The sequence below is a fragment of the Hyalella azteca genome, unplaced genomic scaffold (assembly GCF_000764305.2).
Source record: "Hyalella azteca isolate HAZT.00-mixed unplaced genomic scaffold, Hazt_2.0.2 contig3348, whole genome shotgun sequence".
Taxonomy (NCBI): Eukaryota; Metazoa; Arthropoda; class Malacostraca; order Amphipoda; family Hyalellidae; genus Hyalella; species Hyalella azteca.
In genome coordinates, this window is record NW_025933599.1 from 77,775 (window position 1) to 105,304 (window position 27,530).

A 27,530-nucleotide genomic window follows, 5' to 3' on the forward strand; every position below is an offset into this window, starting at 1 on the left:
TTTTTACTACAGACCTTAGCAGAAGTAACTTTTCAAAATATCGTTTTTCACCATTTTTTCATGAATTTTTCAAAGCTAGTAAATGTAGTATTTTTAAACTTCCTTTATACTACATAGATAGGAAAAATGTTGACATTTACGCCACTATATTTAGTTTTGCAATATTCTAATTAGTTTTGCTACTAAAACAGTTTTACGCCATGTCGGAGGACTGTCCTGAGTTACCCCGCCCGTCCCGAGTAGCCCCGGTTGATGGTAGTGATGGTGAGCAAGATAAACTGGAAATGGTACAAAATAAGAGTGATGGCACTAGGAGCCCCCAGGTGGACTGCAAAGGAGGCCCTGAGAGGGGGCATGAGATGGAGTACCTCAAATGAGAGACAAATGAGACCATTTTTGAGGTATAAAGAAAGACTGGAGTGAATGGACAATGAACGTTGGGCACAAAAGTACCAAAGTGTGGTATGCATGAAGCATGGGTGCGCCATGGACCTGCTGGGCCAATGGATGAATGGATGGTGACAGTACAGGTTGTGATTGGGATGGAGTGGGATGAAAAGAGTGGAAAAGAGAAATAAATAAGCAAGTGAAAGACTATGGGCTAAAGGTGTGGAAGCAAGGAATGGAGGGAAAGGACACAAAGACTGTAATTGTATGAAAGCAATGCCAAAATATGGTTAAAAAGTCCCATGCACTTGTTACCCCAAAACTCTAATTTTACCCTTTAAACAGACAAACCAGCAACACTAACATTTATCTTCACTTAAGTGAGCTGCAGGCATGCAAGGACGCAACTTCCAAGTGATTACTTTATTGAAAATTAGCATACCCACAAATGCTTTAAGGCAAGCCAATTATTCACATTCTTGCTACTAACTAAGAAGTTCATTTTTTTGTCTCAAATAATGTTGTTGGATCGAGAAACAGGTCTTGGTGGATTGAAAATAAAATATGAACCATCATATTTAGCATTCCATCCTGCAGTCATCTGTTACATACAGTTCGGGAAAAGTCCTACTTTTTCTGAAATATCGTGGCTCCAAAATCCTGTAATTTAGTACCTAGGTATGAAATCTTGGGGCTCTACTGTCATGTATTTTTGTTTTGTTTCATTGAAAAAATTGCAGTTTGCATTTTGCAAACATGTCATTAAATAAAATTTTCAACTTCTGCAATCCGCATCACTTTAGCGGTCCAGCCAAAATATCCTGCAGAGTGCATAACATAAAGTAGTCATCATAATGATAACAAGTCAACCTAAATGTTTGGTTGGAGATTGCGCATAGTTGCAGTCACGTCATAGCGACCAGACTGCATTAACACGTGTTCAGCTTACAGTGAAGACAAATGCTATTGTTGCTGTTTGACTGTTTCAAGGCAAAACTAGAGATTTGTAGTAACATGAGCAGGGGCTTTATAAATATGTTAGTGTCTTGGAAATGGCTTTTCAAGGCCAAGATATGAAAATCACGGCTAAAAATGGAATCACGGCTCAAAGAAATGGAATCACGGCTGTCAAATCCATAAAAAATCCATGGCTTGAAAAATTCAGTCGCAGCTTGCCAAGTAACTATATTTCATGCCTGCTTACAGAGATACATGATCATTTAGATTTTAGAATGCCACCAGCACCATGCTGAGTGTTGGGTGTCTGTGGTTTACAAATAGAACATTACATTTTGGTTTACATTTCAGGTAAATAAGGAAATTAAAAATGAACTAATTATAAAAAATCTCAGGTGCAATATTTTGATTAGTTTAGCTGCTACAACATTTCTACAAAATGTTGGAAGACTGTCCCTTATTACCCCACCCATCTCATATTACCCCATTTGACGGTAATGCTGGTATCCATGATACTTTACTGGTCTATTTATAGGACTCAAAAATTGACTTTAGAAAGAGTCTAAAAAAAGTCACTGCTCTGCCACTGGGTTGAAAGTAATATAGGGTAAACACACCATATTCCAACATCTTAAGGACGTAGCAAGAAATAAGTGGCTATAAATATATCACCGTATGCACAACTCGAGTTCTGGTTGGTTTACGTCACTCTCAAAACACCACGCTAACGGTATGTGCCAGCAATGATGAAATGTCACAAACTGTTGCCATATTTATTTAAAAGCCTTTAGAATTCAAATCTACAAAATTGCTGAATTCCGACACTGTATGTGACTAAATGCCGCATATTGTGAGACTAATTCAGACAGCGTTTCAAAATCGTAATTCATAATTCCGACACCCTGTCAGGGCCTGTGTTGTATTAGTTTTTTAATTCCAACCCTGTGTCAGAATTAGTTTTTATGTGTCTAAAAGTAAAACCGTATCTTAAATCAATCATCTATTAATTTATTCAACACTTAAAATCAGCAAATACAAGTATACTTTAAAGGATTCCTAATATATTCACAGACATATTTAATAGCCTTGTTACCAAAGGTAATCTTAGGGCAGACCAAGCTCAAGTGTTTCAGCTCACAATTGTCTATTTTCTATTTCATTTATTTGTTGTTTTCATTTATTGCAAACATGGTTATTATTTGTCGTCTTTCATGCTTATCATGCAAACTAATACTAGTATTTCATGCATTTGTGTAATGTCACCCTATGTTTTTTTGTCTCGTTTCAGGTATTGAACGACCCCTTAAACATAAATTAATGCATGCCAAATAAGCATATGTCTCGAGTTAGCAGAATGTTCTGAAACTGGCGCTGCCATCACCAGTTGGTGAGTTGGCTGTTTAGTCTGCACTTAATTAAATTATTAATTATGTCTAATTTACATGTTTTAGGTTCATTGTTTTATGCATTTTGGTTCTTATTCATTCTATTGTCATTTATTGTTATAATGGTTCTTTTCATATCTGTCAGCTAGATTAATTTTTAGTGCAATGCTTGTGCTTGCAATAATTACTTTTATTGTTTTCTTAAATCATTTTGCACTTGAAGATTTTGCACTTGCATTTGCCCTGGACTGTTTTAACTCTATTATATATTCCTTAATTCACAATCCTATTTTGTTGCTAATGTTTAAAGTCAAATTAATTTTACTAAATTCCTGCACATAGCAAATAAATTACTATTTCTCTTGTTTTGTGTAAACTTACATTCATTTGTTTGTTTCAGTTGCTGTGTGTATCACTCCACCCAATAGCACCCATAGTTTCATATCCCATAGTTTCATGTTTCAATGGTTTCACAGTCTTAAGTTTATTTGAGCATTTATTGATTTGGTTTTGATTATGAGTTTTGGCAGATTGTTCTTATTGTATACAATTTTTAACATATTGTCTTTTCTTTTAATAAATGAAAATAAATACTCAAATAAAAGCAAATCCCTAAGTAATTCATTAATTTCCGTTTTCTGTGGCAAGCACTACAAGCAATTTTCACCAAGTGAACGAGTTTGTTCCACCTGCTGGCACGCCTGGTTACAGTCTCAAATCATAATGTTTGTTCTACACAAACAGTTTATCACTATTTAGTTAAGCAAGGTCAACTATCAACTTTCATACGTGTTTCGATGTTCTCACTGAGTGACTTGGACTTTTGATCTGCGGACCTTAACATTTTCCCGCTAGACCTAGTGTTTTGCAGAAATCTGGCACACAATAGTATGACGTCACTATTTCAATCATCTACGCATGCATGGAACTAAGACCAAGCTTAATATAAAGGAAAAAGTTAAGGGGTGTCAGAATTACCAACAGTGTTGGAATATGGTGCATTTACCCTATCTAATCGCACCATGCAAGTTGCGTGCAATAGTATGAAGTCACTATTTCAACCATCTATGCATGCCTGGGGCCCTGGAACTAAGACCAAGCATAAAATAAAAGAAAAAATTGAGGGGTGTCAGAATTACCCACAGTGTCAAAACATGGTACATTTACCCTATCATTTTAATGAATTATGTCATGAAGTATGAACAATCATTTTTAAAATTCCATCCTCCGGGCATCCTGAGTAAGTTAAGGTATAGGACCAGAGTCCAGACCAGTATCATAAATAGTTAATATCCATATTCCATAATACTTACTGGTCCTATAGATGGTCTATAGGACCAGTAAGTATTATCTATTATGATAGTGGTAGTCAGGCTGAAATTCTAAGAATGGAAGTTCACTTATAAAAAAAGCTTTCCACCCAAGGTGAAAAGCTTTCCTTGGATACAGTGCTCTGCCAGCCTGCCAGGAGACTGACTATAAATGAAAAGGAGGATCAAAAGTGGACAAAATGTTTCAAATTTTCAATTGTATAGTACATTAGATTTGCAATAGAATTATTTGGATGTCTCTTGTTTGATAGATATATTTTATTTTTCTTTTACTTAATGGAATTTTTAAAAAATTTCCAGGCCTTTTGTTTGTAATGATCAAGTTTCAGTTAAGTATTTAGTTTAGTTGCCACTACTAGCACTGGTAGTAGTGGCAAACCACTGATTTTTTAGAATCAGTTCATTTTTAATTTCCTCATTTACTCAAGATTTTAACAGATTTCTTCTGTATGATAATTCTGGTATCCAAGATACGGTACTTTACTGGTCTACTTATAGCTAGGACTCAAAAATGAACTTGAAGAGTCTAAAAAACTCTCTGTTTTGCCACTATGTAATAAATATTATAAATAATAGACCTATACTATAACTTACTCAGACTGTTAGAGGACTCAAAAGTCAAAACTGAACTTGGGCTATAAGTCATTGACTGAGCTGAGGAAGCGTCACAAAAATATGTTCTGATTTGCCGCAAATTGGCACTATCCACTACCGGTATCATCATTCATCTATGCAGTTGGCAGTTGCGCAAGTTGCAGACTTGCAGATGATACCTAATTGCAACAAATGCTATTCCGGAACATAGTGACAAAGCAGAGAGTTTTTTAGACTCTCCCTCAAGTTAATTTTTGAGTCCTATAAGTAGACCAGTAAAGTATCATGGATAGTGGATACCACTACCAGCATTATCATAGGTACTTGAGAAATTTGTTTAAATCTTGAGTTATGAGGAAATGAATAAAATACTTTAAAAAAACTTAAAAAAAAACACATTTTTCTTGTGGACAAAAAAGTAGAAAATAAATTATTATAGCTTGCCCCAAAAAACGTGTGTCGGGCAAATTTATGATTAAAGCGAAGAGCACACAACACACAAATTTTGGAAATTTGATGGTGATTGGTGAATGTACAGCTCGACCCACGTTTTTTGGGGCGAGCCATAATTTATTTTCTACTTTTTAGTCCACAAGAAAAACGTGGTTTTTTTAAAAAGTTTTTTTCAAGTAGGATTTTATTTTCTACTTTTTAGTCCACAAGAAAAACAATTAAGACTTGATTAAGTATAACTTAATGTAGGGTAAACGCGGTATATTCCGACACATTAAGGACGCATCGAGAAATGAAAAACTATAAAAAAAAAACCGTATGCGTTACTCCAGTTCTCTTTGCTTTATGTGACTCGCAAAACACCGTACTATGCGCCAGCAACGATGAAACGTCACAAAATGTTGCCATATTTATTTAAAAGCCTTTAGAATGCAAACCTACCAAATCCCTATATTCTGACACTGTGTGTGGCAATATTCGGCATGTGGTGATGCGTATTCCGTCCGCGCTTCAAATTCTACTGATACGTAATGCCGTCATCCACGTGTTCGAATTCCGTTTGCTGTGTGAGCTGTATTGGAATACAACACGGCTTTGAATTAGAACACTAATGAATATTGAACACCATAGTGGCAACTGAGAACACGTTTTTTTTAGGGTAAACATCCCATTTCTGAACGGAAATTAAGCCTATGCATTGCAGACTAAATTTATGAACGCGAATGTTAAACAATCATGATTCAATTCATTAAAATCAGTTAACAAAAAATCTTAGTTTTAACGCACCAGACACCTCTGACTCATACGCTAGTAGAATCGAGGCAGACGACAGTGCATGACTGGAAGCACATGCATCGACAACCATACGCAGCGCCAGTTCGAAACGCACTGCTGGCTGGCTGCAGGCTGCAGCTGGCAACACATATATCGACAACACGCATCAAGCTATGATTGGCCGTTCGGACTAGTTCATATTTAGCTTACGTTCTCTTGTTCAGAAAAGAAATAACTGGCGCGTTTGTCATAGGAGGAGACAGACGTTCAAGTGCTTGCCTATCCAGATTTCCCTTCCGGATTCCGCTTTCGATTTAATTCCTGATTTAGAGCAAACACTGTGTTGAGGGGATTTTCACAAATGATATATCGATCCGACACTTTGTGAACAAATTTTTAAGATAAACTTACATGACAAATTTAATAATATTTACCAAATTACAAACGAAACTATTCATTCGCAATGCCCTCGAGCGAATGAACGTGATAAATGATCATTTTTTTCACTTCTTCCCTGCATCAATTAATTTTCCTCATTAAGTCTAAAATATCTCCCAAACTAATGAACTGAGCAAATGTTAAAAAAACGGTGATGTTTAGGTCATGATCATTTTTTTTCAATTTCACCTTTGGTGCGCCTTATATGGTTCTAAATTCACAGTGAGCCTAACATCTCCTATCCTCTTGCACAGGCTTTTTGTGTAACTTTAATTAAAGGCGCAATTAAAAAATAATCACGACCTAAACATCAACGTTAGTGAAGACGTGTGCAAAGTTTCATCAAGCTGCGTTCATTAGTTTGGGAGATATTTTAGGCTCACGGAAACTTGTAGATTGCGAGCCCGGTTGTAAAAGTGTCTGAGAGGTCTTATATATGCATATATATAATTCTCTTAACGCTTGCAGTAGTGTATTTTGAATAAATAGCTTTGTTGTTGGAAAGGTTAAGCTTGGTTTCGATTATAAAAACTTATGTGCATGAAACGTGCTGCAAATTTGCTTTCATCGCGCTAGTTAAAATTGAAACGAATTTTGACAGCGCTCGCAAAAAATATTGTTTGTATATAGCTTTATTCTTAGCTTTATCATGATTGAAATTACTTAATTATGCTTATTATACCCGCTATGAAAATTTTTTTCAAAAAATTCATCCTAAAATTGTTGACGCGACTGGTCTGACAGAAGCGTGTGGGCCATCCCATAAGCGTGGCATAGCGTAGCCATCTTGACGCCACTTCGGCACAATTTTTTTCTCCATTCGTTAGCAATAGATATGAAATTTAATGCAGACATGTAAATACTCATTGAGCAGTATCGATGTTTTTTTATATTCATGTCCTCTTGTCTTCAATTAATATGGCAAAAGAGTGGAACCTAACCTAGCCAAACTTAACCAAAACTGTTTAAATTGGGAGTAGAGGAATGAGGAAATATGAAAAAATATCCATGCCACAAAGCAATTGGCATTGAAAACTGTGTATTTAATTTCATAAATATTGATTACAAATAGAATGAATGGGCCGTGTCTAAACAGGATGGCAATAGTGCATGCTAATGTACAAGCAATTTTTTTGATGCTGTCATTTTTATTACCTATATTCAGGAAAATTTTTACAAGTAATATAACGTTTGAATAAGCGAACTGATATGACAGTTGCGAATGATTAGAAGGCATGATTATGCTGCCGGAGGTTAGTGCTTATGCTGCAATTAATTTTGTACTTTCTTCTGCAGCGCGGGAAAATAACATTCTAATCCAAAATCACTATGTAACGGCTAATTGCACGTCTAAATGCGTACCACGCACAGTCACGCACTGGCATACCGTCAACCGGGGCTACTTGGGACAAGCGGGGCTACTCGGGACAGGCCTCCGACACGTCGTAAAACTGTTGTAGTAGCGAAACTAATTGGAATATTGCAAAACTAAAAATAGTGGCATAAACGCCAACATTTTTCCTATCTATGTAGCATAAAGGAAGTCGAAAAATACTACATTTACTTGCTTTGAAAAATTCCTGAAAAAATGGTGAAAAACTATATTTTGTAAAGTTACAACTGCTAACGTATGTAGCAAAAAAAATATTCGCCGTATTAAAAAATTGTACTTACATAAAAGTTGCACCCAGGTGTCGGCTTGAAAACGTAATTGACAGAATTTGCCTATCTCATTCCAAAAAGAAATGGCAGCCATTTCCGCACAGCAGGGCTACTCAGGACACCCCCCCGGGGCTATTAGGGACACCCCCAAAAATGCATTTATGGTAGAACCTCAGTTAGCAAAGGCTCCAGTTAAAAACAAATTGATTAAAAACAAAGAATATTGACTACATTCAACTCGCTGAGCGAAAAAAAGTTCACTTATCGTCACACAAATTACAAGCCGTCCTGTATGCTTACAGATACAGAAAAAAATGCTATAAGGCTGCTGATATGAAGCTTGCAGTGAACAAGGTTGTTGTAAATGCTCAATGGCATGTTCATGGATATGGTAATATCCCATCAATAATACAGTAATATCCCATCAATAATAGGGTACTGTCAACTGGGGGATTCAGCTGCCTTCATAATGATGGCCAAAGTCATAAACAATGGCCAAAGTCACTCTGGCGTTTATGACCTGGTTTACAACCCTGGCGTTTATGACCCCGGCATTTAGGACCCTGCCTTTAAGACCCCAGCATGAATCAAAAAGGAGGCCCCCAGTTGATGGTAATTAATGTTTATGGTAATATCATATCAATAAAGGAAAAACAAGTATAAATCACAGAAAATGTCATTTATTCTACCTCTACATTGTCTACAATGAAAGAGGAGGACTTCAGAGTACTGTTAGTAATGGATGAGTATGCTCTGCATGCTTCAAATGTTTTAAAATGAAGTTTTATTCCCATTGTCCTGAGTAGCCCTGACCGACAGGGCTACTCAGGACAATCTTTATTTTGCGTCTGGCACCTTAGGAATAGCATATGGAATTTTTCTGACAATGCCATTCGATAGCCCTGGCAAAGAGCTATAAAATGAGCTTAAATTTGTTTATGAAATGCTTCATCCTAATAAGTTTATTAACAGTTATTAACAAAAAAAAAACAATCAAATCTGTTCCGAGTAGCCCCGGTTGACGGTACATTTTGCAGTAATTCGATATAGACCAGGTCAAGAATTTGTAGTCGTTTAGTGTATCATTTAATAATGAACTTTTAATAAGGAGCTATTCCATTCGTCGTGCAAATTTACGTACTAACAGATTACAAGACTTACAGAAGTGGTATTTCAAATGATGAAAAGTGAACGAGTGAAGTGATTAAAAGTGAACGAGTCCAAATAGAGGTTTCCCCAATTCCTAGATTGCCACCATGTTGAACACTACTTAATTACGCTTTTAATTAACAACTATTAAGCTTTTAATTAAGCAAATTTCAATTTTTGTACATAGCTTGGAACGATCTGTGTGTGTCCAATTCAACTTGTGACGGAATTAGTTTTCATGTGTCTAAATCCATTTCTCAACTTAATCATCTATTAATTTATTTACCACTTGAAATCAGCAAATACAAGTATACTTAAAGGATTCCTAATATATTCACATACGTATTTAAAAGTCTCAAACCATAATATTCTTCCTATACAAACAGTTATTCACTATTTGGTAGAGCAAGGTCAAGTGATTGAGGTCAACTGTCAAATTTGACACATTTTTCGATGATCTCACTGGGTAGCGTGCATTGTCTCTCTTTGGATCTCAATATTTTCCCGCTAGATGGCCAAGACGGCAAGACCTAGTGTTTTGGCAGTAGTTTGACGCGCAAATGTATGATGTCACCATTTCAACCATCAACAAACGCATGGAACTAAAACAAAGCTTAATATAAAGGAAAAACTAGAGAGGTGACGGAATTACCCACGAGGTCCACCACGCCCCACGGCCAGTGTAGCTGTCAGCTGACTTTCTTCAGAAGTGCAAAAGCTTTTGCCGGTGAAGGTGTTTTACGATCGGTCCGTAAAGAAGCGTTGATCGGTTCAAAATGACATAAGAACAGGTTCTTTTGAATAACCTATGGATTGCCACCATGCCACTATGTGTCCCGTCAGGCCAGGGGACCACCATACTATATATATATATATATATATTTTACTCAATTAGCCTAAGCTAATTCAGGTCTCTAAACTCTAATTGCTAATTTTTATGATTGTATCTGAATTTGTTAGGCGAAAATACCCTGCATGCCAAATTTCAGATCTCTTATGTCTTATCATCTCTAGAGAAATCAGAAGTGGGCTAATTTTTGTTAATTGTTGTCAATGTTAACAACAAACAAATCCACAAACAAACAAACACAAATGCAAAGCTAAGTTAAGAAAAACGTGTTAAAAATGAACTTCCAAAAAAGCTCTGATTTGCCACTAAAACCCACTATGTCCGGAGACCGGAATTATATGCATTATGCAAGACGCAGACGGTGTTATTTACAGTATAGCCTAGTATAAGAAATTATGAAATGCCTGATCTTCATGGAAGTCGTAACGTTATTCCACTTTAAATTGTATTCCACTTCAAATTGTTTAAATTCCACTTTTAAATCCAAATTTAACTTCTTAATTCTGCCGTTCTGCACCTAATTCCATTAGCCTATTCCATCTCTCTCTCTCGTCTCACGATTCAACTTCTCACTGAGTGTGAGTTCTCATTCAAACACTCCAATGACTCCATTAACAATTGCACAAATTTCAGATGGAAATTTATTCTCAAATAAATAACGTCAACAACCGGTAATTTGCAACCATTCGATTCTAACCCTGTAATAATTTGTCTAACAAACCTCCAGTTCTCAAATTTATACCAATAAACGGCAGAACATACGGTACTCTCACAACAACAACCTCTATACGTATAACAGACGTAACGAAAAGTATGAAATAATAAATCGAATAAAAGCGCACTGATCTTAAATATTTAATTTATTAATTTGTGCGCCTAACCAATCTTTACCAAACTTGAATACAACAAATTTAGATGATTCAGATTACGTGTTGAGTTTGTATAGAAGCAACGTTAGGTCTTCAATCAGCTTCTATGTAGTTCAATCTAACCAATATTTCAATGTTAAAACCTCGTATACTTTATCGATTTGGCCTAAACCCTGAATAATTTTTAATTAAACACAAGAAAGAATTAATCCTTATGATCTTTGAACCTCTGTTTGCATTTCTTTTAACGAACTTGATGCATATGAATCACTCCTCGATTGTCGATTCAGTTCGCTTATGGGCCGAATTTTTGGGATAAAATTTCCATAGCAGGTTTTCCACGCATAACTTAGTAAAATCAGATCCAATCATAAGTTTGTCAATGACCGCATTGCTAATGACTAATTATAGTTTAAATTTCTAGCAGAACCGTTCATAATTGGAGGAGCCATGATTAGACAAGTTGCTCGAGTCTACAGGTGCATTCGGAGACCACCTCAGTTTTGCAATGGCTACAGCGAGAGACCTCCGCGGAAATTCTCTAAAAATCCAAAAGAGCCACTTCAGACTGAACATTAGAGGTAACTTTTTCTCTCAGCGCATTGTCACAAACTGGAACAGCTTGCCAGAGAATGTCGTCAAAGCACCATCTGTGGATACTTTCAAGAGTCGCCTCGATAAACATTGGCTTCATCTGCCTACTCTCTATGCTCCATCATGCCAGAACTAGACACTGACTTTTTTTTTGCAACCCAGCCGCCCCCGAATTTTGCTAATATTACAAAGTTAGTATAGTCTCGGAGAGACGAACAGGTCTCTGAGAAAGGCCTCAAGCGTCTAAGTTGTCAAGTCAAGTCAAGAGACCGGTCGGACAAAAGCGCGTGGGCGTTAGCGTGGGTTACAGCGTGGGCCAGCCCGGCCCTGAACCTGCCCTATACCAGCTCTCCCTTTAGCCACGTTTTATTCCCTCAATTCGTAACCAATAATTATGAAATTTTATATATGCTTTCACATGCTTATTGCGCAGTCGCGACGATTTTTTTTATAATTTTAACTCATCTACTTTGCAAATAAAACGGTAAAACGGGTGCAAACGGGCAAATTCCGTCACGTAGCCACGTTTTATTCCCTCAATTCGTTACCAATAATTATGAAATTTAATACATCGTTTCACATGCTTATTGAAAATTATAAAAAAAATCGTCGCGACTGCGCAATAAGCATGTGAAACCATGTATTAAATTTCATAATTATTGGTTACGAATTGAGGGAATAAAACGTGGCTACGTGACGGAATTTGCCCGTTTGCACCCGTTTTACCGTTTTATTTACAAAGGAGATGGGTTAAAATTATAAAAAAAATCGTCGCGACTGCGCAATAAGCATGTGAAACCATGTATTAAATTTAATAAATATTGGTTACGAATTGAGGTAATAAAACGTGGCTAAAGGGAGAGCTGGTTTCGGGCAGGTTCAGGGCCGGGCTGGCCCACGCTGTAACCGACGCTAACGCCCACGCGCTTTTGTCCGACCGGTGCTCTTGCCAGAGTTGTCAGAATTTTTTTCTCCCTCTTCTCGTAAAGTGCACGCCTAACGCCAAGTTATAGCACCTGTTCCACTGTATAAGTTTTTAAAATCGGAAACTATCTTGAAGTAATTATAACAAAGCTATTTATTTACTACACACTCCTGCGAGTGTTTGAAATTTTCACTCAAGTTGCACGTCTAACTAATGTAGCTTACATTGTTTTCTGATGACGTTTGCAAAAGTGTATTGTAAAAAGCTTATTATACTAAGAAGAGTTTCAATTTGAAAAACGTATGCCTGAAAAACATACTAAAACTAAGTATTTTATAAGCCTTCTAATTTAAACTAAAAGCTAACCAAAAAGAAAATTTTGACAACGCTCGCATGAGCGTATTCCAAATAAATAGCTTCATTTTCAATTCGGTAAAGACCAGTTTTGAATTCACAAAGTTATCCGTGGAGAACGTGCTATGAAAATTTGCCACAAAAATATATTACAAAAATTCGTCCCATATATACATATACATAAGCGTCTGGACGGTGATTTACATGGGAAAATTTTCTTGACAGTTGGCTGGCGTCGGCTTGTCCGGCACTCTCGGACCACCTCAGGTCTCGGAGAAGTTACTTTTCAATAACCCAATCAGAATCACATAGAAAACGTAGACAATTTATACCGAATTATTGTCGATTTAGTTGTCAAAGTTTAATCGCCGCTTTAGGAGGCTTAGCTCAGTATGTATCCCAGTAATAATTATGTCCGTATTAGCTGTTAAGTTGTCGAATGCCGAGTTGGGACTCGATAGCACCCTGTCTGCCATTAGCAGCCTAGCTGCAGGTTGTGAACTTACGATGGCAGATTGGCTGTCAGTCGCTTGATAGATGTCACTGGTTTTTTTTCGTTTGTTCGTTCATGGTGACAAGACGTGTGGTGCTATCGCTGAACAACCAAAGTTCTCGGTGTGAAATCTGAAACCCAGAAGATTCGCCAAGCCCCATCACCACTCTGCCCTTCGTGCCAAGTGCCAGAAACAGCACATCACTATCTCATAGTCTGCACAGAGTACGCTGAAGCCCGCTCCCAACTGCGACGTCAGATAAACTCCCAGGGGATACTTATACTCAGTCTTGGAACCCTACTGGGAGGAGATACCACCAGCAGCCCTACCTGGCCCCAGACCTGCAGAGCCGTGGAAAACTTCATCAGTTCAACTCACCGCTTTGACCCCTAACCGTTGACAAACTGCTGCTTCCGGAGTGAATCGTCCAACGCGCAGCACTCCGTTAACCTACCGAAGAACAGAACAGAAACATAGATGTCACTGTGAGTCTGTGAGGAGTAGTTCCGGAGCGCAGTCATCTGAGCACGCAGTCCTTGCAGATTTATCGCAGGCGATCATAAGTAAGTTCAATAATTTAAATAAGATAATTATCGTTAATATTACTACGCAAACTTTGTGCGAAATCAGTGTTTTTCCAATGCAAATTAAATGCATTTTGACATAGGCCTACATGTCGTCTGAACTCTGACGTCTTGCCTGTAGAATATTTGGAAGTATTTATTCATTACTCCAAATATTTCTGATTCCATGCGTTTGATTGCTAACATTAGATAGGCAAAAACGTTAATACTGTTGTAGGAGAGTTAAAATTTCATACAAAAATCCAAGAAAAATCATGTGAGCTCTGGCATGAAAGCGGTGAAAATTAAACTATAAAGAAGTTGTTGAACTAAGAGTGTGATAATGTGATTAGCTTGCAATTTCACATTTTTCAAATTTTCGAGATGTATATATGGTATAGGTCTCTTGCCTTATTGTATTATGCTGAATTTCTGGATATTTGACTCGGATTTTATGGGAGTAATGCGAAATACTTAGCTGCCATTTAGCATTATGTGACCTTTCATTTGTGAATATTTTCAATATATATTTTTAATCCGATCCCTTCCTCCCTTAACGTCTTTATTTAACTCATTTTCAAAGACAAGTTGAATAATCAAAATAATTTACAAATTCCCAAACCTCGTATGTGAATATGGTACTAATTAAGGGTCTCAAAGCATGAGACCATTTTAATTGGGTCACTTTAACATAAAAAGATGATAAAAACATACCTGAAACAGAAAGGAATATTTTAGTGACAACAGTTGTCACTAAAATATTCCTTTCTGTTTCAGGTATGTTTTTATCATCTTTTTATGTTAAAGTGACCCAATTAAAATGGTCTCATGCTTTGAGACCCTTAATTAGTACCATATTCACATTTATATTTGTTCCAGATGTCTTCATTTTATTTGAGAATGAGCTGACATAGCCGGATGATAGCCCTTGTGTGGAGTTGATTCATTTCATTATTTAGAAATGAAAAATGTCTCTAAACTGGCTAAGTCTGCTAAAATTATCTGGCAAACTTGCTTTTCTCACAAAAATCTCTGGGTGACCAACACTTTGACGTGTGGAACCCTCTTTGCTGTTGGTGACGTCATCCAGCAGCAGGTTAGTTCAATAGTTCCTAGACCATAATTACAAACCTCCCCGCCCCCCTATATTAATTATGTGAGTAAGAGTAAATGCTGTGGCATTTATTTTTTCACAGGTTATCAGATTATCACAAATTGATGCAATATCCCAAATTGCTAAATATTAAAGATTTAGATGTCATGACATTGGATCTAACAATAAATCATATTAGAAATATAATAATTTATTCATGCGTTGAACTCAATGTTTTTGAATAGCTAAAATTGATGGTGAAGAATGAAGAGCATGGAAAAGACTGCCTGAGTATGTAGCCATCTGTATATTATGATTTGCTAGTAGCCTAGTATTCCATTGTTTTTTTTTTATATCCAACTGTTTTTCTATGCAAACATTATGGAGAAGTTGTAATAGACAATGTCTTAATATATTTAAAATATTACTAGCAGTTTAAAAACTGATACTGATTACTGTGTGTTTAGCTTCATGTATTTGACATATTAAATTTTCCTCAATGGTTATATGTTCTTTGTTTAATAAAGAAACTTGGTGTTTTTTCATATTTTTTTATCTAATTTTTTCATATAAAGATTCCAAAATAATTGAGCCCTTCTCTAGCTAATTATCAATCCAAAGTGAATTGAAAACTCTTTTTTTCCTTTGATATTACATTCTTTTGTGAAAAATCTATGGTGTTATCTAATATCATAATTTCAGGCTGAGCGAGTTCGTGGTGTGCATGCCTACCATGACTGGCCACGCACAGGTCGACTATTTGTTGTGGGGCTCTCACAAGGACCTCCTCATCACATATTCTACCTCTGGCTTGACAAGGTCAATTTCATTATTTTAAAGTATGAAAAAGTAGAGTTTGTGATGAACATATGATAAAAAGGATTTTTGTTGTAATTGTACTTTTCTGAACATTTCTGTAATTCTGTCCAATGACTATTCAAAATCTACAAATTCAAAGTTGAAGTTGAGAAGTTGAATTATAATTACTAAAAATTAATTTTCATTTAGATAACTTTTAATATGACATGCCTAAATTAATTGTAATTATCTGAAACATCCAGGTACTTAGGTTTATGGATGTTCTGATGAAAGTAAAAAATATTGTTCAAAAAGTTTTACTAAACTTCTTTGGGGTCAGTTTAAACTAAAGGGCAAGAGTTGTTTGGTGGTCATAGTATAAAATTATAAAATAACATATTCTATAGAACTTTGCACAAGAAATATTAAAAAGCAAAAAAATATAAAGAAAAAATTTGGCAAGGAGATGAAATATGAAAGTTGGCAAATATGTTGGATAAGACAGCCTTGAGCTGGTGAACAATGGGATAAGCTTTACTGAAGAAATACCATAGTAGAGTAGCTGACAAAATATTGTTGATTTTTGGCACTTGCCAGAATTTCATGATTAAGAGTAAGTTTGCAATACTGGGCCATGATAAAGTAAGTTGAGATAAAATAACAAAATAAATGAGTGCAAGTGCAATAACCAAACATGAACAAAATATTCATGCAGCTTGATGAAGCTAAGGGCCTATACAAGATTAACTTGGTCAAATAGGATATTATTGATGAGAAACCAAGAATAGACCTTTGTTGATTAACTTGGCAGACAAGTTTGTCATTAAATTTTATATAAGTAATTTAAATAAAGTTACATTTAGGGTTTAGGACTTTAGGTCAATTATAAGTATCATGCCAACATGAGAGGAAAGTTAGGCAGCAAGTGAGGTTATGAGCAGGTTTGTCAGGTCAGTATGGTAGTGAGAATGTATCAGAAGTATTGCAGGTGAACCGTCAGGGGTCCTTGCAAAGCACTGATGTCTATCAACTTGGTTATGACATTTTCAGTATAAATTAATTTGTGGACCAGAAGTAAGGGCCATTACTTAAAGAATTCTTAGTGTATACATCAGATACTTTCTAGCACATCAGCTCCCTCAACAACTAAGTTTGAAGAAATGTACTAAAACGACTATGAAGTCTAAAAGTATTAAAACTTACGAGAAGTAAAAACTCAAAACTATGGAAATTATTATATATAATACCTATAATAATTATTATAATTATTATATTATTATTATTATTCCTATATTATTTATTATTCCTAATTATAGGAAATTATTCCTATAATTTTCATTTATCTGAAGCTTCTGTTGGTGTATGTTGAAAAAGAATGATTCTTTCCAGTGCAAGTTGATTTTATATGTAACAAATATTGTTCCAAATCACAAATACACAAATAAATTTTTGTTAATTACATATTATGCGTACAGTATATGGTATTCTTGGATGTAAATAAAATGCTACCTACAGGAATAACAGGATTATCTAAATTCATAATATATGATCTAAAATGATTGTAATTACATTCTGTATTAATGTCATAATTTTTTTTAAACAAAAACAAAATTGTTCTGGGTTAATAAATATATTTCCTCTTGCCGAGTCTAAATTTACTATAACGTTGCTGCTTTACTCTTCAATAATGATGAATATTCTGAAAATAATTTCTGAAAGATAATTTTATCATTTTATATTACTTAGAAACTTGTAGCCAAGTCTGAAAAATAGCAACTTTAATTTTAATGTAACTTTAACTTTTATTAACATTAACTATCAAAGTTACTGTAACTTTCATGTTTAATTTTAATGGGAACCTTATGCTATTTTTGCAGTTTCAATGTTTAATTTTTAATGTTATCCTATTCCTTGCAGTTGCTACCCCAGAAGACTGCCAAGACTGTGTTCAAGAAAATCCTAATGGATCAGTTCATAGCGGCTCCGTTTTTTGCGGTCACTTTCTTCCTGATGGCCGGGCTGCTGGAGGGCAAAGACCTGCCAAGCGCTTGGCAGGAGTTCAAGACCAAGTTTCCTGCTGTGTACATGGTTAGCTCTGCTCTCACTTATCGTTTGAATGTTGCTCTTTATTGCTCTTAATGTTGCTTTTTATTGCTCTTAATGTTATATGACTGGATAATCTGGCCGCCTTCCTATTTATGTTTACTTTAATTATTTTGATTCCCTGAAAAGTTTGACTGGATAATCTGGCCGCCTTCCTATTTATGTTTAATTTAATTATTTTGATTGCCTGAAAAGTTTGACTGGATAATCTGGCCGCCTTCCCAAGCCATCAACTTCCTCTACGTGCCGACACAGTACCGCGTGCTCTACGTCAACGCCGTCACCGTGCTGTGGGACGTCTTCCTCTCTCACATGAAGCACTACGTACGTACTGCTCTCTTCTCATGCTTACTTCACTAATATTTACTTTATTTCCTTCTTCTTTTTAGCGCATTTTCTCATTTATGAAAAAAAGGCATTATTGATCTCGCCCTGTCCGTCCGTCCGTCTGTCTGTCTGTCTGTCCGTGACTTCACGTTTTCGTCGACGGGAAAATGCGCTCTCTGTCACTCACGGCAGTGAGTACTGAGTTATATTTTTTTTCTTCTTTTTATTTGCTTCATGCACTTCTTATGCTTCCTTCACTAATATTTACTTTATTTGCTTCTTTTTTTCATCTCCACCTGCTTGCTTTCCCATCTATTATATCTTTCTAATTTATTCTACTCATATACCTACCGTATATCCTTGTAATTCCCTTCCGCTTCTTCTGTTTCTCGACATTAATCTAGGAGTCTGAAACTCTTATGTTCGGTGTCGTTTCGGAAGATTTGTTCTCACAGTTTGTTTCATTTTGTCGGCAGTGACCTCAAGTTTTTTTCACATCTGTTCATTTTGTAAAGGAATATTTTTATGTATCGTTCGTTTTATTAGTGATTCAGCCGCTGAGCTTGATCAATTATTATAGATGACACTTAATGGACTGTTTTTCCCTTGATGACAGTTTGATGCATCATGCTTGTCGTGTCTGAACACGCCTCCATCATGATAGTATCATTCGTATTATGATAGTATCATGATTATGATTTGTATTATGATAGTATCATTACATTATGCTAGTATAATTTGTATCTGCCAGTTGAAGCGGATGATTTGTACTGATCATATGTGTTGATATTTCAAATGAACCTTATCTCTCGATAATTATCGTGAATTAATTGGCAATTATCTCAACAGGACCAGCATGTGGGAGCAGTGGTGTATGAATCAAGTGAAGTGACTGTTGGTGCAACATGCAAAGATGAAGCTCACAACGGCGCACGTGAACATTCATGTCACAAGCAACTATAACACTTCAAATGTTGTCTACTCGTCATCATGACTGAAAATTCTATTAGAGTTGTGATCTCCATTTTTATTTTATTTTATTTGTTGAGCGACTACACGGGTAAATATTATTTTGTATGACAGCTAGTCGTCTGATGTGCTTGTTCAATAGTTAATAAGTTTAGACAACGACCATATATATATATATACTACATTCAGTAGTCTAGGCCATATTTTCCTGAGTTTAAACACCTATATATTAGTCGGAGATACAATGTTACGCTATAGCAACTGTAAATAAGGCTAATACAGGCGTTATTTCCATCTCGTTAATTAAATCCAGTCATGACAATCAAATTAAGCTATTAACGCGTGATCTACGATTTACAATATTTAAATTTGTGTTGTATGCTCTCAATGAAGAATTTTGTATTTCAAGTAGCAATAAATATTTGGTAGGTACTTGAGTTATGTAAATAGGTACTTGAATTGTGATGGATTTTACCTTCAAATAAGTTTTTAATATGCGCCATTTTTCGTGCGAAAAAAACATGCTTTCAACGGCAGACGAACACGAGTTCCAAGTAGGGATCTACACGCTCTTTAATAGGATTTTGTAAACCACAGCAGAGATTTGTGTATCAACAAAAAAAAAACAAATTGACAGCTATGTGAAGAGTTTGCCTTTTAACAGCTAATGTTCATTGTTATCTTCAGGTCCTATGGTGTAAGCTGCTTAGCTGCAAGCTTATATCCTTATATTGTGAAGATTATATTGTTATTATGACTTGAAATATATTACGCCTGCACATTTGTTCTACTTGTTTCGTGTTAATTAAATGGCCTTATTTTTACTTATTTTAGGCATCATTGGGACGTTAATTATGTAGATGACAAGATAATTAACATATCTTGCTGTCGACGATAATTTTATAATCAAGTAATCGATATTAAATAACATTATACAATAGGTTGTGAAACGTTCTTTTTATTCCATTTTCTTTATACATACCCACTTGTTACAATCCTCCCTTTTGGCCGTCTGTATTACACCTTAGATTAAATTTTTTCCCAGGATAAGTCAACTGCAAAATAAGTATGTAAATTGTGCTTTACTCGGCTCGAACTGTTTGAAGTTCCGGAGTGGAATTCTAGATATGATTATGAAAAGTTACGTATAACATATTGACAAAGAAAAGTATTTGTTCGGGTATGTTTACATTTTTTATTTTAAAGATGATGACTAGACTAGAAATCCTTTTGATAGCATTTTTTTGCGTTACAACGTCTAAGCAATGTTTAGAAACTGGGTCACACTATTTCGTACGTTAGCACCTATAATCCCCTCTGGTGAGAAGGTTATTCCTAAAACCAGCAAAGGCTATCAATGTGGTCAAGCTCTGTTGGGCTCCGCACCAACTAATTTTGAACATTTGCATGATAGTGTCCCGATAATAATAACTGTCACACTTATATTTAGGAACATAACCACTCAGCAGGGTGCCTAGTGGTCGCAGTTCAGAGTACCAGGATTGAAGCTATAAGTTGTGGGCTAAATACAGCTTTCTGTGACAGTTCTGGTGAGAACCGACAAGTTGACAGGTTGGTTGAGAACAACATGATAGGAGCAGTGAGTTGCGGGTTGGAAGTCCAACAAGCTGCGAGAATTTTGCGATATACATGTATTGAATCGACGACAGGCCATATTTAGCCCAATGAACGCTGACATAATTGCTATGATTATTATATCCTCTATGGATGAATGTTGATTTGCGATATATTGAATCGACGACAGGCCATATTTAGCCCAATGAACGCTGACATTATTGCTATGACTATATCCTCTATGGATGAATGTTGACTCGGATTTTTGGCAGAGGAAGAAATTATCCTGATTTCAAGATTATTTCAATTGTAGTTGAAGTTCATTTAAACTTGTAATATCGATGGGATTCTTGTATAATTGTTCAAATTTAAGAAAATGCACATCTAATAGTCACATGAATCATAAGTCAGGTTCAAGTATTAAGTTTCAATGTGCAAAAATATGTCAATCAGAAGACTCGATCATGATAGAGAAGACTGCTCATTAATGCGAGAGATTCCAGTATATACTACTGCAGTGAATCATTAATTAGAACCACGGACTCGCTATCATGCCTACCGCATAGCTCTCACGTTTCAAAATCAAAAGCGGAGAAGCGCCGGCCAGTAGTCAGCCAGAAGTTCTCTTGAATTTCTCTTCCCCTCGTTTTTTCTTCACGAGAACAGACTAGATAAAGCTATGGAAAAATATATGTTCAGATTTGAAATGGCTAGCACCATATCCAGAGGGGGGCAGTAGCGCGCTACATGTAGCGGCCGTTACATTTTCAGTAGCGGTAGCGGCGCTACATTTAAGATAACTAACATGTTGACTCTAGTAACAGGCTGATGTTGACAACATTACACCGAAATCTTTCGTACAGTTTTATTCTGTAATTTATATTATGTATGTATTATATGTAGCGGGTGCTACCGCTACAGCTACAATGGCTTAAATGTAGCGCCGCTACCACTACCGCTACTGAAAATGTAGCGGCCGCTACATGTAGCGCGCTGCTGCCCACCTCTGCAAATCATCAGTCCTCCGCGTCATGCCAAGTCTGATAGACAAGACTGCGTGTGGACGCTAAGTTTGACGTCTTGCTTGACTGTTTACAGGTTTGACAAACATGGCAAGGACGGATGCGAGAGACAGGTTTGACCGTATATGGAAGGGCAACTCAATAATCGGTAAAATTTTTCCCTCTCCTCAGTCTATTGTTGTTGCGAGACCTGACGCTCTAGTTTTGCCGAGAAAATGGCTCCGCAGGATATACGACACAAACTTCCGATTTCTTTTGAGTTCCAAAAATAAGCACTGGCAGATGCTTCTTCGATTGTGAAATGTGTTGAAGCAAATCTTTCAGTTAATTAAACATGAATTAGAAACCAAACCACTGGTGCGCGCCCAGCAAGCAATAACTACAGTAGACTTGGGAGGAAAAGCCTCAAAAATATTACCTTAATACCGTAACCACTGAAAAGTATCGTCCTGATTTAAAGATGATGGCGCCATAAGGTTTCTGTACTTCACGATGGAAAAGAATATTTTGAATTGAAACAAAAGATTCCGATGATAAGTTTTATTTGAACTTCAAATTAAAATTAAATTGCTTATTTGTAAAACTTTATTCTGAGCTTCCATTCCTTAATCAAGTAATTGAAAACTTTTGCCCTTTTAATAGCGTCTCCTTGGTTTAACAGTAACGAAGACAAAAATAAAAATAAATAGCAAAACTTGCTATGCACATGCCCTATTGTCATGTGGAAACGTCCTATGCATATGACCTATCCTATTTATTAGAAGACAAGTAAATGAATCTTTACTGTTCTTTCTGCACAGCTTGGTAACTTTCGCCACCTCCTTGCTAGAACTAGGAGGGCTGGGTTCTGGTGAGACATCTTAATTAATATCATCTTCCCCTTGAACTTTTTCTGCAGGGGTCTTTTTGGAGCGAGTCCTGATGATTCTTCAGAAGCTCCAGCACTTTCGGCCTCATTAGATGACATATAAGATGACATGTCCACAAAAATCACAATTGACGACGATGAATGAGAAGCCATGTCAATTGAAATTTCAACCTACGACTAATCGGAATCAGTTCGATTATCGTCGATGGACAATCGCCGAAAGTTAGATCGCCACTGTCGCCAATCGGTTATTCATTATTGCCGCCAGGGGCTGTTGCTCTAACAACGAGCTTCTGTATTGTCACAGGTTTTGTTGAAGTACAGTCAGCATCAAAACTTGTGGTCATTAGTTGAACTAAAAATTGGGGTTTCTCGGTCAAGAAGCAAGTTCAAGTCGTCAGCTGCCGCGCTATCATTTTTCATATGTATATCGTTTGGAAACTATCGATAACAAAACTAGCGGCCATCTGACACTTGTAACAGTGAAGATGGAACTTCATTCTCTTGATTAGGTACACTCGTGTACAGAACATTTTTCTAGAATTGCGTTGCTCGCTTAGAGAAACAGAGTGTAACGTTCAACGGACGAGTTAATATTCTCACAAAAGCAGCACCAACCCGAGCAAATTTCTCCTAAGTACAAAAAATTTGTATGCAATTTTTTGAGGGAATATTTCTAATTACATTGCAAATTTATTCCTCATCGTTAAAATTTATATATTGTAAAAATATATATAATTATATAAAAAAACATCCGAATGTGGAGCCTTCCACACCTTGGGTTCATGAGCTCAACAGTACACATCTGCGCGTTTGAAATAATACAATACACGAATAATTTGAACTACCAATTTGCATTAATAAACAACCAAAATAACTCTTAAAGCACTCTCAACTGGTTTGTCAGCCATTGTGCCGAAAAAAGGACAATAAAAAAACGATAACACTTATTCATTCCAGTTGAGCTTGGCGTGCACTGAAGTTTGATGCAATTTCAATGTTGCTGCTGAGCCAATCTACGGCATGTTCTGAACGTGTCTGACACCGCTGTAACTCCGCCACATTTATAGGAAGTTTTAATATGTTATTTTCACCTAATAACTGAACCTGCCACAATAATTACCAGCGAACCTATTTAGAGTTATCTACAAACACAACTGCATGAAATTGGGAGTAGAATATGAGTAAACCATGCTCTCGAGTATCCGAATGTAGATCTGAATGTAAGAATTAAAAAAAATAAAGTTAAGCTAAGACACTTTTGGCTTTGCGTTAAGACTACACATAGATAATCTCGATTTTTTGAAAATATTGATTAAATCATCGCAATCTCTGATATTGGCCAACCACGAATGTTTAGTGAAGTTTGTGATATCGCAAATGTTGCAATAGTCCGCACCAATACGAATCTTTCATCAGAGGTAACCATGGTCTTACGCAAATAGTTCAATTGTTCAGTAATACGCGGAAAAGAAATTGTCTTTTTTTTCAGACTGTATGATTATGTAGGTGAATTACTAAAATTCCCTGCTCTGAAGTAATTAAAGTGCATATGATGACTGAAATTACCAATCCTCATTTCCATTACCCCAACATGTCGACCATTCCTCATTTTAAAAGATGATTTACTTATCTGAGCTCTCGTCGAGTGCATTATTTGCAGAGCCTTTTACTATCGATTTTGTATCTCTGCATTTTATAACTCGTCTTTTATTCGTACTGTTAGCTCTTTGAACAGCTTTCCGAAGATCATCGGTGCCGTGTACCTGAAAAAATACAATTATGTTACAATTAAATGTTGATTGAACTCTGAGTGCTTGGATAAAGTTAAGAGTAACGAAATTTAAGCAGTGAGTCGAATTTTCTACTTTAGCTTATCTTCAGCAAGGTGACCGGGTGGTTCAGAACAGTAGCATTGAGGCACTGATTTCCTGATTTAAATTCCAAGCAAGCCTGTGAAATAATGCCATGTCTAGAATCAGTAACAGGACGATTCTCGAAATAAACGATCCATTTGCAATAATATCAAATTTTTCTGTACGACGTCCTTCAGTAGAAAGAGAGTAGAAGGCATGTAATTTGGAAATATAAAAAGATTTATAGCTGAACAAACACCTATTAGCATCAGCTCACAATATGTAAATTTGGATTATACTCATTCACGAATATTTGAAATTCGGTACAATTTCGTTTGAAATCACACCTGCCGGAACAAAGCTTGTAAGCTTCTTCACAACTTTTGCCCGTCAAAGACTGCATGAGCGACAAGACGTACGTATTCTCACCTGCCAGAACAAAGCTTGTAAGCTTCTTCACAACTTTTGCCCGTCAAAGAAGTCGCTCGTTTTGGCTGTCGTTTCTATCTCGCAGAACATTCGTCTCAGACAAGGAAATGCAGCCACTGGAAGTTCCTTAGATGAAACAAAAATGCGAAAAATTTCAAAACGTGAATATCTGAGAAATTGTTCTTCCATCCAAACACTCGTTTTGATTGTAGCTCAATCCACCGCGCATATGCATGGAAATAAATTATTTGTTTCTTGACTTCATTTATGAATTTAAGTGTTTCTCTGATCAGAACTCACACAAACCTTAATTATTTTCGCCAGTGTCATTGTAATGAAACGAATTTCTTCTTTTAAAATGAATATGAGTGAAAATAATACAAAATTTGTTACGTTTTAATATGAAATGCCAGAACTTATTCCTTTTTTTATTTGCAAATTATCCATTTTACAAAATCGGTTCTAATTTTCCAACTTTTTTTTTTGCAGTGTACTAACTCGGTACAAATTTGTTCCTGGTTGTTGCTGTTTACTAAATCGAAACAAATGTATTCTCTTTAGTTGCGGTTTTGTTCTTCGATCAGAGATTCGTTTCATTTAAGGTTTTATGCTTCCCATTTAAATTTTGGGTTTGAAATTTGCCGTTAAAAAAAGCATAACGTGGAAGAGTCGATTTGTTGATAATTATGGATTTTCTTCTAATTTCACTGGCTATAGTTACCTTGTGACGCAGAGATGGAATGTGTTCGGTTGCATTGTTCACATCTCGTTTCTCCCTGAACTCGGTGTTTCCTAGAGCTTGTGAGAACAGTTGATCGAGGTTGATCGGGAACACTCGTAAGCCAGCGAGCAAAACCATCTGCTGGGAGAAGGGGTGGAAAATCTTAGACGCTGCACACCAATGTACATCGAATAATTATATAATTTTTTTAATTATGTGCGCATAGGAATACGCCAGTTGAATAACATGCTGAAATGGTGCGGTGAAAAGTTTTTAGATGTGCATGGAAATAATCCTTTTCATGGGCAAGTTGCCAAATTGGGCGATTCAAAATCTCCATCTTCTCAGACCCACCACGACACCCAGTTTGTGTTTGAGGCTATATTATCATGCCTCTGCCTATCACAAAAAAAAACATTTAAATAAAACTTTTGACTCGGGAAATGAAATGACTCTCCTTTCACATTTTTTTATTTGACGGAAGTAACAGTGTCTATTCAATTATTTACGGTGACTTGAATAAATTTAAATTAATTGCAGTTGGACTGTTACTCTTCACATCTTCATGCAATAAATTTAAACTATGAAAATATTAGCGTATTGACCGTATTCAATAAATTCTAAAAGTGCGATTCACTCCTCCACTACACAAAATAAAAAAAAAATGCGTACGTGTAACATATGTATTATAGTTCATACTTTCTTGAATTGGTTTAAAAAATGTAATTCCTGGATATTTTTTATTCTTACCCGCGAAAATCTAAATCAAATTTCATACCTAGAATCCCATGGAATTTTAATAATTTCCCTGAGGTGCAGTACGAAGCCTCAGATACGATGTGCATGTGCACAGTATATACTGACTTACTGCACTCCACTGCACCGTACAAATGATCACAAACTCAATTCTTAATTCTAAAAAGTGTAATCCTAATTGTACCGTCAAATACGCTCTGATGAGCAGCCAATCATTCTAAACCTTGGTAAACCGATATTATTCATAATCACATACGTTCAAACAAAGACGCCCATTATGAATATTTAGAGATAACAACAGTAAAATCTGAAATAACGTGAAATAACAATAATAATGAGGTTATTTTAATGAGAAATAACGAAGACATTTTTCTGTCGAGTTAATGCTGAACTTTGTTTATAATGTTATGCTACTAACATATGCTTGTTATTTTTCGAAGGTCCATAAATTTTCCGGTGATGCGAGTATAAATAAGTTATAGGAACTTAATAAAGTTAGGAGCATTAATTGCGCATCAGAGGATAACGGTGAGACTGAAAGTTGCTTCTTCCAGACGAAGTGAGCCTTAAAATGACATCACCTTGATGAGGTGATATAATGATGAGGTGTGCTTTGAGGTTACTTAACCTTTTTGATGAGGTGAGGCCCACGATTATCTCACCTTGATGAGATGAGCCTTAAGATTACTTTACCTTGATGAGGTTAGCCTGAAGATTACTTTGCCTTGATGAGGTTAGCCTTAAGATTACTTAACCTTGATGAGGTTAGCCTGAAGATTACTTTGCCTTGATGAGGTTAGCCTTAAGATTACTTAACCTTGATGAGGTTAGCCTTAAGATTACTTCGCCTTGATGAGGTTAGCCTTAAGATTACTTTACCTTGATGAGGTTAGCCTTAAGATTACTTCGCCTTGATGAGGTTAGCCTTAAGATTACTTTACCTTGATAAGGTGAGCTTTGAAGTAACCTCACCTTGATAAGGGCTAGCGACAGCAAGGATGCTTGAGTGGTGTCCAGTACAATGGGGTTAGTCTTGATATTCACTATTGCGTAGGTGACGAAGGATGATACGAGGGGCAGCAGCACCAACCATGCCATCAGTATTACCTTCTTCGTGATCAGTTTCATGGTTGGGACTATTCAACAAATAAGCGCTCAGTGACCCCAGACACTAGACGAATGAGCGTAGATAACATAACATAACATAGTGATGTCAGCGCTGAAGTGTAGGCCT

At 36.2% G+C, this 27,530-nt stretch overlaps 1 protein-coding gene across 3 annotated transcripts; it reads left to right on the forward strand.

The window, feature by feature from the left end:
- The first annotated feature begins 13,703 nt into the window (after positions 1-13,703).
- On the forward strand, positions 13,704-19,166 carry LOC108668676 (mpv17-like protein 2). Of its 3 annotated transcripts, XM_018155919.2 has the most exons (6): positions 13,704-13,779; positions 14,659-14,875; positions 15,575-15,691; positions 17,588-17,758; positions 17,969-18,097; positions 18,950-19,166. In XM_018155919.2, the coding sequence occupies exons 2-6, from the start codon at positions 14,741-14,743 to the stop codon at positions 19,061-19,063; spliced, it is 666 nt and encodes a 221-aa protein (XP_018011408.1). In that variant the 5' UTR covers positions 13,704-13,779; positions 14,659-14,740; the 3' UTR covers positions 19,064-19,166. The 3 variants fall into 3 exon arrangements, with proteins under 3 accessions (XP_018011408.1, XP_047735518.1, XP_047735519.1); XM_047879562.1 differs by lacking the exon at positions 13,704-13,779 and having other exon boundaries at positions 14,563-14,875; positions 18,029-18,097; XM_047879563.1 differs by lacking the exons at positions 13,704-13,779; positions 15,575-15,691 and having other exon boundaries at positions 14,563-14,875.
- The last annotated feature ends 8,364 nt before the right edge of the window (positions 19,167-27,530 follow it).